The 13,036-nt window shown below is 45.7% G+C and overlaps 1 protein-coding gene across 1 annotated transcript in view; it reads right to left on the reverse strand.

The window, feature by feature from the left end:
• PSTPIP2 (proline-serine-threonine phosphatase interacting protein 2) overlaps positions 1 to 12,718 on the reverse strand; it is a 60,758-nt gene extending 48,040 nt beyond the window's left edge. Inside the window, exon 1 of the mRNA XM_081942573.1 lies at positions 12,560 to 12,718. Within this exon, the coding sequence (XP_081798699.1) occupies positions 12,560 to 12,592 (33 nt within the window). The 5' untranslated portion in view covers positions 12,593 to 12,718. The remainder of the gene's footprint in view (positions 1 to 12,559) is intronic.
• Between the last annotated feature and the right edge of the window lie 318 nt (positions 12,719 to 13,036).

Raw genomic sequence — 13,036 nt, forward strand, 5'->3', positions numbered from 1 at the left:
CCGCCACCAGCCCCTCCAGCACCCAAATCAGAGGAGGGGGAGGCGTGGGACTCAGGGTCAGCATCAGAGGTGGGTTCCTACCGGTTCACACCAGTTCGGTGGAACCGGTAGTGGAAATACAATACAATACAATAGCAGAGTTGGAAGGGACCTTGGAGGTCTTCTAGTCCAACCCCCTGCCTAGGCAGGAAACCCTATACCGTTTCAGACAGGTGGCTATCCAACATCTTCTTAAAGACTTCCAGTGTTGGGGCTTTCACAACTTCTGGAGGCAACTTCTGTTCCACTTATTAATTGTTCTAACTGTCAGTTAATTTCTCCTCAGTTCTAAGTTGCTTCTCTCCTTGATTAGTTTCCACCCATTGCGTCTTGTCCTACCCTCAGGTGCCTTGGAGAATAGTTTGACTCCCTCTTCTTTGTGGCAACCCCTGAGATATTGGAACACTGCTATCATGTCTCCCCTGGTCCTTCTTTCTCTTAAGCTGAACATACCCAGTTCCTGCAACCGTTCTTCATATGTTTTAGTCTCCAGTCCCCTCATCATCTTTGTTGCTCTTCTCTGCACTCTTTCTAGAGTCTCCACATCTTTTTTACATTGTGGTGACCAGAACTGAATGCAGTATTCCAAGTGTGGCCTTACCAAGGCATTATAAAGTGGTATCAACACTTCACGTGGTCTTGATTCTATCCCTCTGTTTATGCAGCCTAGAACTGTCTTGGCTTTGTTGGCAAATGGCATCTGGGTCAGATATTTTGCCCTCCGGCACACACATGCACACACATTCCAGTTTGGGCACTCAGTGCCGAAAAGGTTTGCCATCACTGAACTGGGGCATGAAGGCTGGGGGATGCTGGGAGTTGAAGTCCATCGATCTTAAAGTTGTCATGGATGAGAAACACTTTGTTCGGACCCAGCTCCCCAAACATGGCAAAACCTCTGAAGTTACATCAATGATTCTTTTATTCAGAGCAGCATCAGCCCAGGCAAAAAGTTTCTCGCTCAATGCCAGCTAAGAAGTCTGTCCGGCAGGGAGAGGAATTGTTGTCTGGTACACCTATTCATCTCCATCCCCTGCCTTTTATCCCCAGAGCTAGGGTGAGGCTTCACTAGCAGTGGTGGCTTTCATCCCAAGGACCGGCCCATAGATTTCCACTGCTCTCCTCTCCTCTGCCTTCTGTGCATCTGTGTGTCAGGCACTTGTCCCAGCTGTTCCTCCTCTTCCTCATCAGCCACCTCCAGACCTGGGGGCTGTTGACTCTCCATCTGAGGGCTGATGCATGGCCCAGGCTCCACCTGTCTCTCTCTCTCTGCAAGCTCTATTCCCTCTTCCTCCTAAGAGCTCCCAGGTTTCCCTCAGGCTGACCTTGACTCCCACGCCTCCTCCTCCTCCTCCTCCTCCTCCTCCTCCTCCTCCTCCTCCTCCTCCTCCTCTGATTCAGCTGCTGAAGGGGCCTTCCTACACACATACATGTGTGGGAAGCCCCCTCACTGCCAGAGAATGAAATATTTTAGGGAACATTAAAAGAGGCAGAATATTGTATGTTCCCAAAGGAGAAACGGAGAAAAACCTTAACAAAGGCAGAGAATGATGCCAGTCTTCCTGCCATAGGAAACCTAAGAAGCTTGAATAGGTTAACCTTTAGGAATCCAGATTTTGCATCCATTCAGAAAGATTGGGCCAATTTATTCACAAACAAAACACCTTCAGTCACACAAGCTCCGGCTCCAGGCTCCTGGAACTGGTGGGATTAAGACTTTGCATTCCCCCATCCAGCTCCAAGGGCAGAACAGGATTTTTAGGGCATAATAGGATTAACCCACCACATTTCAAAAAGCAAAAGGCAACAAGGCTTTTCAAGGAGCATCTCAATGACCAAACGCCGGAGCCTTATAAAAATCCATCCACTCACTCAGCCCTTTTGGTCAGCCACCCCAGAAACATGCTGCTGCCACAGAAGTTTCTGGAAATCCAAATAAAGAGAGACTTTCTTTCCTTGTAGACGGCCTCCGTTTTATTTCCAGTGTTTTTCTCCCAGGCTTGGAACTGGACTGGATTTTTCTCTCCACACATGAAACAAGAGGTTCAGGAAGCCAGATGTTTTTCACCCCCCAAAATGCATCCTCTTAGGATCCAGGAGGAAGGTCCAAAGATTAAAGCACTCTTTTTCAATTTGGGCAGCTTTTCAGACATGTCGACTTCAACTCTCAGAATTCCCAGCCTACGTAACCCCAGCTGGGAATTTTGGGAGGTGGAGTCCCTTGGAAGCTTCAAGATTGAGAAACCCTACATCAAAAGTTAAACTATTCCTGGCCTGGCCCGTTTGGGGGATTATTGCTGTTTCTCGGTAGTTCCTCCAAAGTTCTCTTTTAAATTTTCAATTTCCTCAAAAGTTTACGTAAGAAACCCCAAAGGGCTACTAGGGTTTGGAGTACTTCCCTGCCAGCTTGAGAAACATACAGTTTTCATTTGAGAATCAAGTCTTAATCCTTCAATGGATGACCAAGAATCAGAAACCGTTTCAGAAGACGAAACGATCTCAACTAAGCGTTTCTCTTTCACCGCAAAGTCACTTATTCCCAAATTCAACACTTCAGGCTCAGTAGAATAAAAGAGAAGTGGGACTTAATAGAAACATTTTTTACGGGGGGAGGAACAGATGCACACAAAAGAGGCAGAAGCAAGCATTTGGTGCACTACAGAAAGTTCTCGACTTACGACCACAAGTGAACCCAAAATTCCCGTTGCTAAGTGAAACCTTTTGTCCCATTTCCCGCCTTTTCCTGACAATGTTGTTAAGTGAATCACTGCGGTTGTTCAGTTAGTGACACGGCCGTTAAGTGAATCTGCCTTCCCCATTGACTTGGCTCGTCAGAAGGTCGCAAAAGGGGGTCGCATAACCTCAGGACACTGCAACCGTCATAAATACGAATCACTTGCCAAATAGCTGACTTTTGTACAGATGACTAGGGGGATGCTGCCATGATTGTGTGAGTCACATTTGTCAGTGCCGCCGTAACTTTGAACGGTCACTAAACGGACTGTTGTAAATCAAGGGCTACATGTATTTCACACTTGAAATATGAAAAACGCCGTTTTGATTCTGAGACAATCACCAGGAAAATGTGAGTTCTAGTCTTGCATTAGCTATGAAAGCTGGCTGGTTGGCTTTGGAGCAATCACCGGGCAACAGGGAGTTCTGATGACTGCCCCACATTTATATGAAGAGCGGCTGCAGGAATTGGTCCAAAGGTCCTCTTTTTAAGGAGGCAACTGGGCTTTCTTGTTTTTTTTCTTTTTCTTTCTCTCTCTTTTCTTCTTCTCCTTTTCTTTCTTTCTCTTTCCTTCCAGTCCAACCAGGACCGGGATGACTGAGAATCTCTACAGACTTTTTGCAGGAATTGGGTCTGTCTAGTCTAATGAAAAAAGGATTATGGAAGATGATAGCAGGATTTCAATATTTGAGTGGCTGTCACAGTGGTGGGATTCAAATTTTATTACTACAAGTTCTGTGGGCATGGCATGGTGTGGCTTGGTGAGTGTGGCAGGGGAAGGATACTGCAAAATCTCCATTCCCTCACCACTCCAGGGGAAGGATAGTGCAAAATCCCCATTTCCACCTGATCAGCTGGGACTCGGGAGGCAGGGAATAGATGGGGGCAGAGCCAGCCAGAGGTGGTATTTACTGGTTCTCTGAACTACTCAAAATTTCTGCTACCGGTTCTCCAGAACTGCTCAGAACCTGCTGAATACCACCTCTGGGCTGCTACAACCTATTCTCCAAAGCACCTGAGGGCCGGAAAAGAAGCAATGGGTGGAAACTAATCAAGAAGAGAAGAAACTTAGAACTAAGGAGAAATTTCCTGACAGTGAGAACAATTAATCAGTGGAACAGCTTGCCTCCAGAAGTTGTGAATGCCCCAACACTGGAAGTCTTTAAGAAGATGTTGGATAGGCATTTGTCTGAAGTGGTGTAGGGTTTCTTGCCTAGGCAGGGGGTTGGGTTAGAAGATCTCCAACGTCCCTTCCAATTCTGCTATTCTATTCTATTTTGTGAAGGTTTCTGCATAAGAGGCGTTACATTGCTTCCTTCTTAGGGCTGAGGGAAAGTGACTGGCCCAAGGTCACCAGCTGCCTTTGTGCCTGACATGGGCCAGTCTGTTCAGCAGAAAACATTTGCATCTGATCGTTCGTTCATCTTTAATTTCCAATAAAGTTTAGAAAAATGTAGCCTTTGTGGCTCTCTTTCCCTCCCCCCCAATAAAAAGAAACTGCTTTTCTGAAATACAGTATTCATCGAGGCAAACATATCACATCTTTATCTTTGGGGAAAAGGATAAATGCAAATAATTTATCCAGAGGCTTAGTCCTTTGCTAATGTCCTGCTTATTTGCATATTTAAATATTTTTGAATATTATTTGCAGCTTCCTTTTTTTTTTTTTGCATACCACCCTGAATGTTTTGTGTTTCAGTTTTTGAGCAATACAATATTTTGGTTTTGGTTGTTTTTTTAAAAAAATTTGACAGAACGTTGTCCTCTGCAGAAAAATTCGCTTTTTCTTCACCGATTTGCTCTTCAACTCCCTGGCAACCTGTGAGACTTTCTGTTGCCCTCCCTGCCTTTATATTTTTGTGAAGAAAAATATTTAAAGTCAGTATGGTTTAAAATAATTTTTGGGTGTCCAGGCTTCTGTAAGTGGCTTCCTTTTTTTTTTTAAACCAAATCCTGTTTTTTGAGGAAGTTTCTCATGAAGTCAAATATGACTTCACTAGCCTTTCCGAGGTAATTTTCCAAACATAATGTCATTTCGATAGAAAAGAATATTTGTAACTCAGGGTTGAATGGCAGAATCCTTGGTATTTTCTGAGCTCGAGGTTGTTGGTTTTTTTGGCAGACGTTTAATTACCTAACTAGGCAACATCATCAGAGCTAGTGAGTGTAGGGTTTGCTCTCTGTTCATATACGGCAGGGGTGTCAAACTCGATTTCATTCATTTCTCGATTTCATCAGGGTTGTGTTTGACCTTGGGGGGCCCTGGTGGGTGTGGCCAATACAATACAATACAATAGCAGAGTTGGAAGGGACCTTGGAGCTCTTCTAGTCCAACCCCCTGCCTAGGCAGGAAAGCCTATACCGTTTCAGACAAATGGCTATCCAACATCTTCTTAAAGACTTCCAGTGTTGGGGCATTCACAACTTCTGGAGGCAGGCTGTTCCACTGATTAATTGTTCTAACTGCCAGCTCAACATCACTCGTGTCGGGGGCGCCTGTGGTGGGCCGAGCGCTCTGCCAGCAAAAACGGGTTCCCGAGCTCCGTTTCTGGCTGCAACAGCCTCCTGCAATTCTCTTCCAGTGAAAATGGAGTTGGGAGTGCCGCCCGTGGCCCTCACAAAGCTCCATTTTGAGTGGCGATGGCCTCCTGCAACCCTATGCCAGAGAAAACGGAGCTTGGGAGTGCAGCCCATGGCCCTCGTGAGCTCCGTTTCTGGCTGTGACGGCCTCCTGCAATCCTCTGCCAGCAAAAACGGAGCTTGGGAGTGCAGCCCGTGGCCCTCGTGAGCTCAGTTTCTGGCTGTGACGGCCTCCTGCAATCCTCTGCCAGTGAAAATAGAGTTGGGAGTGCCACCCGCAGCTCTTGCAAGCTCCATTTTTAGCTACAACGGCCTCCTGCAACTCTCTGACAGAAAAAAACGGAGCTTGGGCATGCTGCCAATGGCTCTACTCGAGCTCTGTTTTCGGCTGCGATGGCCTCCTACAACCCTCAGACAGTAAAAACAGAGCTTGGGAGCTCTGTTTTCACTGGCAGAGACACCGTGGGCCGGTCCTTCACCATTTCCAGAGTGACCCCGCAAGCCAGAGCTAAGCATCCCGTGGGCCGGATCCGGCCCCCGGGCCTTGAGTTTGACACCCCTGATATACAGTAGTTTGCCCATAACTTGGCTTGACCAATAGGTACATATTACCACCTATACCAGACTGCACTTATATGCTGTTTTTGTTTTACTTTGAAAGCCTTAAGCGTCAGATTATCTGTGTATAGACTTTTAAGATCATTTTATGAGGTCCTCTTCCAGGACCCTACCACCACCAAAGGAGATGAGAAGGCCCTCTTCAAGGGGGAAAGCTTTTTCTGTCATGGCACCCCATTGTCTAAATCAGCGTCCCCCAAAACTTTGGGCACCAAGGACCGGTTCCGTGGAGAGAAGTTTTTCCTCAGACCAGAGAGGCTTCAGGCGCCGCCTGCATCTCATGGATGGAGCTTCGTGTCAGGCCTGGAAGCCATCTTTTGCATTGAGCCTTCAGGCCTGCCCCATTGTTCTGACCCAGGCTCCCTCAGAAAGCAAGAAGCAAAGCCTTGGTTCTTGCAAAACCTCTTTTATTTACACGACTGTGAATTCCTTTCATTCACAGTCGGCAAGACTTTAGCAAACAGTCTTTCAAAGGAATGTTTATCCACACGCACCTTATCTCGTTTAGAGCACTGCCAGATAACTAGCTTCCAAACACAGGGCAAGGCAAAACTTGGCACAGAGTCCCTTATAATCCCAAGCAGAACTTTCCAGACTGAATGAACAAATTGTTTCCTGCAAAAGCCCACTCCCTCTTCCTTCCTCTTTTGTTTCCTATGGAAGGGGCCAATCACCTCCAAGGTGTGGCTTTACTCTTAAGTCGACACAGCTTTCCTGGTTGTTCTTGTCTTCTGGCAGCTCTGTGCAGGCGCACACTGGGAACAGGCTCCAGCTGTTCCTCTGCCTCACTGCTGTCTGACTCCCTCTCTACCTCCGACGCAGAGCCCTCATCTGAGCTTTCCTCAACTCCCAGGACTGCCCCATGTTCCTCCCCAACCGCCTCCTGTCCGACTCTGCTGCCACCTCTGGCGGGCCACAACACACTGTGGGAAAATGGGAGGGTGGGGGATTATATGGAATATGGGGGATATATAGTCTAAATAACATTCCTTTCTCAAGAGATTCAAGGACATCTTGCCCTGCACCTGGAGTGGTGTGACTGGGAGGCATCTCCAGTTGGGACGGTGCATTGATTGGACCATGTGATGGACATGTGGGGGCTGGGCAGGGGCTTGGACTTTCATTTGGGTGGGGAAAACCTGGAAGTTTTCAGATTCGGGTTTTCCCAGATGTGACAATATGACATCGCTAATAAAATGGAACTTTGAGGAAATTCAGGCCTCGGAGTCTTCTTTTGTTGGGGGTGTCACTTGGAGCCCTGAAGCTTCGCTTGTTTGAGCAGCCCGATTTCTGGGAGGTCGCAACCCAGTACTGGTCCACGCACCAGTCCAGGGGTTGGGGGATTCCTGGTCTAAAATGCCATCCTCTGATAACCCAACCAACAGTCACATTAGCATTTTTTTCAACATCAGTTGAAGAAGACTTTTCAATTTTACTAGTATCTTTCATTACCATTTTATTGCATGTTAATGTTTTGCTTATGAACGAACACTAGCCCTAGTTTTGTATGCTGCTTTGATTGACAGTTTTATTTGATCATTTTATTTTGTTTTTTGGCCTTGGTCTAATACGGATGGGCCAGAGCACTTCAGCGGTTCAGCTATTTAGTGCCATAGGCTAAATAAATAATAAATAAATCGGGTGGTTTAAAAGTAGAAAGGAAGGAAGGAAGGAAGGAGAGAAAGAAAAAAAGACAAGAAAAAGAAAAGAAAAAGAGGAAGGAAGGAAGGAAGGAAGGAAGGAAGGAAGGAAGGAAGGAAGGAAGGAAGGAAGGAGACATAGTACAGGTAGACCTCGATGTATGACCACAATTGAGTCCAAATTTTATGTTGCTAAGCGAGACTCTTTTGGCCTCCTTTTATGACCTTTCTTGCCACAGCTGTTAAGTGAATCACTGCAGTTTTTAAGTTAGTAACATGGTTGTTAAGTGGCTTCCCCCATTGACTTTGCTTGTCAGAAGGTCACATGACCCCAGGAGACTGCAACCGTCATAAATATGAATCAGTTGCCAAGCATATTAAATTTTGATCACGTGACCACGAGGATGCCACGACGGTCATAAGAGTGAAAAGGATAAAAAAAAGTGAAAGCCACTTTTTTCAGTGCTGTTGTAACTTTGAACGGTCACTAAATGAACTGTTGTAAGTCGAGGACTACTTGTATTAGATAACAATTCCACCAAGTCAACTTCTGGCACAAAACATAGAAGGATTCAAATGTCTTTTCTGGCAAAAAAAACAAAAAAAGGAAATATTTTACAAATGGTTTGTGATCAGTCTCTTGCAGGAAAAAAAAACCCTGTATGCATTCTAAACTCCAAAGTGCAATTCACAAAGCTGAAATACCTCATTTTACTGCCCATAATAAATTTAAATGTTATCCTGACTATATACCTGCCTGAAAGTTTATACCAGGTGTGTTCAACTTGGCCCGCAGACCACATGAAGTCCTGGATAGCTAGTAACGTGCCCAGACAAGATAATAAAAATATATATTTAAAATATTTATATTTTTTAAAATATTTTTAAAATATTTATATTTTTTAAAATATTTTTAAAATATTTATATTTTTTAAAATATTTTTAAAATATTTATATTTTTTAAAATATTGCTAAAATATTTATATTTAAAAACTAAAGCAGGTTTGTTATTATATTATATTATATTTTTTACTTGTGGACATTCTATTCATGCAATTTCGGCCCATGTAAGCCAAAATGTTGGGTAACCGCTGTTTATACAATTTGAGTTTTACTCAAAATCAGAATTTTGGAATCCCAAAAGAGATTGAAGCTCCTGTAGGTTCAGGAAGACCGACCATACAGAACCATGGATGTGGAGAGGTAAAATTTTGATGAATGGGTATTATCTAGAATTTTTTTTAGTCCTGCACGGCTGACTGGGGAATTCTAGGAGTTGAAGTCCACACGTCTTCAAGCTGCCAAGAAGTATTTATTTATTTGTTTTTTCCTTTTTTTTGACCATATCCTGCCTTTTTGTTACTTTTATAAATAAGTCAAGGCGACGAAAATAGGCAACACATCTTCCTCCTTCTATTTTCCCCCAACAACAACAACAACCCTGTGAGGTGGTTTTAAGTTGAGAGAGAGAGAGAGAATGACTGACCCCAAAGTCACCCAGCTGGCTTTCATGCTTATGACAGGACTAGAGAACTCACAGTTTCCCACTTCCTAGTCTGGTGCTTTAACCACTAGATCAGGTTGAGAAATATTGGCCTATGCATGCATGCATATATGTATGTATGTATGTATGTATGTATATATATATTCCTCTTGGCTTCTAGGTGCTCTCTAAAAAATGATTTTTCCAAATGACCATCAGATCATTAGTATTTCTTATACAGTAATTAATACGCTCTGATGCTAAGTTCTACTCCCCCTCCCCACATGAAAAGAACTCTGTTCCAACCGCCCGTTGCCTCACATTTCGTTACCTCAGTTCAAACTGGCAGAAGTTCCACTCCTTCACTCAGGAGCGGTCTGGCGCTTCTTACAGTACTAAACGTCAATATCTCACCGAAATGTCTACGCCTTCCACCTATGGAACTACTTCCGGACTCAAGGTGGCGGGAGCGATATTCCCTTATGTGTTTCAATCACCGACCACCACTGAGCCAATGGATTGTGAACCGAATTTCTCCTGCATAGCCCAATCACAGAGTTCCTCACAAAGCACAGCTATCCAGCTAGTATATTATATAAAGAAGCTACCATCTTTCCCCAATCCATGTGCTTAACTGAATCAGGAGAGTGTGACTGAATCTGTTGTTAAGTGAAACATTTGTTCCGTGAATTTATGCCCCATTTTACAATATTTCCGGCTGCAGCTGTTAAGTGTGAATCACTGCAGTAGTTACCCTAGTAACACGATTGTTAAGTGAATTTGGCTTCCCTATTGACTTTGCATGTCAGAAGGCCGCAAAAAAGATCACATGACTCTAGGACCCTGTCATAAATGTGAATGAATTTTGATCCTGGGACCATGATGGGGAGGCCCTCATGGAACGTCTTAAGTGTGAAAAACGGTCACAAGTCACATTTCTGGTGCCGTTGTAACTTTGAACAGTCACTAAATGAATGTTGTAAATCGAGGACTACCTGTACTTTCAAAATAATCTGGAGAGCCTCTGTGGGAGGACAGAGCCACAGAGCCCATCAGCCACATCCAGACCAAGCATAACGCCATTGGAAACTAAGCGCCACATCACATGAGCTTGGATTACATTACATACCGGAATATACCACAACTCAAACCATGATTGGCTAAACCTTAATTGCCAAATAAAAGCCCCTTTAGACAGTAAACCATGATTTGCACATCCTTCATCCCATAAGTCTCACATTCACACAAAATAAAATAAAGTTACTCCAGCTGGCTTGATTCAAACCATAAGCTCACATCCCCACCACCTGGGCCTGCTTTCTCTGTTTGCTGCATCAATTCACCTGCAAGCTTCGCTAGGAATTGGAAACTCGATTCAGAAACGGAATCAAAATTCAGCTGGAAGGGACTTTGGAGGTCCTCTAGTCCAGCCCCCTGCTCAAGCAGGAGACCCGACTCCATTTCTGACAAGTGGCTGTCTGGCCTTTCCTTAAAAAACTCCTCCGATGAAGCACTCACAACTTCTGGAGGCAAGCAGTTCCACTGGTTAATTGTCTTCCCTGTCAGGAAGTTTCTCCTTAATTCCAGGCTGCTCCTCTCCTGGATTGGTTTCCATCCATTCTTTCTTGTCCTGCCTTCTGGTGCTTTGGAGACTAAAACTGAGCCCCTCTTCTTTGTGGCAGTCCCTCAAATACCAGAAGATTGCTGTCAATGCAGTACTGCAGGCTACTACTTTAAATTTACTTTATAAATTTAATAAACTGAAACTACTACTTCTGCTGACTGCCAGCTGCCTGCAGTTTGAATCCCACCAGGCTCCAGGTTGACTCAGCCTCCCATCCTTCCAGCCACCTCATTCTCTGTCGTCCCCTTCTTCTTCTTTTGCCCCCCATCTTTCCCAGCATGAGGCTCTTCTCCAGGGAGTCCTTCCTTCTCATTAGGTGGCCAAAGTACTTGAGCTTCATCTTCAGGATCTGGCCCTCTAAAGAGCAATCAGGGTTGATCTCCTCTAGGACTGATGGGTTGGATCGCCTTGCAGTCCAAGGGACTCAATGCAGGAGTCTTCTCCAGCACCAGAGTTCAAAGGCCTCCATTCTTTGGCGCTCAGCCTTCCTTATGGTCCAACCTTCACAGCCATCCATTGCAACTGGGGAAACCGTAGCCTTGACTAGATGCACTTTTGTTGACCTGGTGATGCCTCTGCTTTTTAGGATGCTGTCTCGATTTCCCATCGCTTTCCTCCATTGCAACTGGGAAAACCATCGCCTGGACTAGTTTCCCTACTTTCTCCTACCTAGCCAAACCCAATTCCTGCAACTGTCCTCCATGTGTGTGTGTGTGTGTGTGTGTTGTATTTGTGCTGATAAATAAATAAAGGGAGACTAGTATGGATCCATTTCAAGCTGTTTAGCTCTCATCAGCTAGCCATACCCTTACCGGGATTTGAACCTGGGATGTGTTACATATTAGGCAGATTTGCAGATTTGTTAGCCACTACACCACAGGCTCTCCTCCTTTTATCTATCTATCTATCAATCATCTATCATCTATCTATCTATCATCTATCTATCTATCATCTATCTCTATCTATCTATCATCTATCTATCTATCTATCTATCATCTATCTATCATCTATCTATCTATCTATCTATCTCTATCTATCTATCTATCTATCTATCTATCTATCTATCTATCTATCTATCTATCATCTATCTATCTATCTATCTATGTATCTATCTATCTATCTATCTATCATCTATCTATAATCTATCTCTATCTATCATCTATCTCTATCTATCTATCATCTATCATCTATCTATCTATCTATCTATCTATCTATCTATCTATCTATCATCTATCTATCTATCTATCATCTATCTATCTATCTATCTATCTATCTATCATCTATCTATCATCTATCTATCTATCATCTATCTATCTATCTATCTATCTATCTATCTATCTATCGTCTCTAGCCCCCTTTCATCAACTCAGTTGCTCTTTTGGGGGGTAAATTTCCCCAAAAGTCTCCACGTCTTTTTTTTTTTTTTTGTAATGCGTCCCCAAATTCTCACCATACAAGGTGAAAACTCCCCCCCCCCCCTCAACGCATCGTGGGAACCAGGTCCCCAGTCGCCAAGTTGGCGTCCCGGATCCGAAACAGCGTCCCGACGTCCCGTTCCCACACCTGGCCAGCCTAGACAAGGCAAGGAGGTCGGATTCCCCACGAACCAGGGCGTCGCTCTCCCCACCCCCACCCCGGCTCAACCTTCCCCAACCGGGCGCCCGCTGCTTCTCTCTCCCCGCCGGCTGCGATCTTCCTTCCAGCCGCTCCCCGAGTCCCTCCGGAGCTGCCTTCCTTCTCCACCCCGCCCCCCGCGGCACCAGCAGCAGCCACGGCCGCCGGGGGGCTCCTTCAGCGACTCCAGCCCCCAATCCCAGCCCGGCCGCCCAGGGGCTGCTCACCCAGAAGTTGTCCTTAAAGAGGGTTTCCCGCATCGCGGCTGCTGAGCGGGGCGAAGGGCGAGGCTGGGATCCAAGGTCTGGCTGCCCTGCCCTCGGACGACGACGACGGGGCTCCCCCGTTTCCTCCCTCCGGGACGAAGGGACGGGCCGCCGGCTGAGTCTCCGCCCGCCCGCCCGCTTGGCACCGTAGGCGCCGGGTGGCCGAAGGGGGGAACTGCCGAGGCGAGGATCGCAGGCGGGGTAGGGGTGGGGAAGGCCCCTGTCCCGCGTGGGGGGTGGGTAGGTGGGGGGGGGGTCTTTTCCTCGCGACCACCCTGCGAGGGATGGGGAGAGAGGGGTGGGGAGACAAGCCGGGGCAGATTCCCCCACCCAAGGCACCCAAGTTGAAGCGAGGGGAAGGAGAGTCTGGTTTTTTACACAATCGCAACGCCTTTGGGGAAGTAAGAGAGTCGGAAGGGACCTTGCAGGTCATCTAGT

The sequence above is a fragment of the Natrix helvetica genome, assembly GCF_964273705.1.
Source record: "Natrix helvetica genome assembly, chromosome: 2".
Classification (NCBI taxonomy): Eukaryota; Metazoa; Chordata; class Lepidosauria; order Squamata; family Natricidae; genus Natrix; species Natrix helvetica.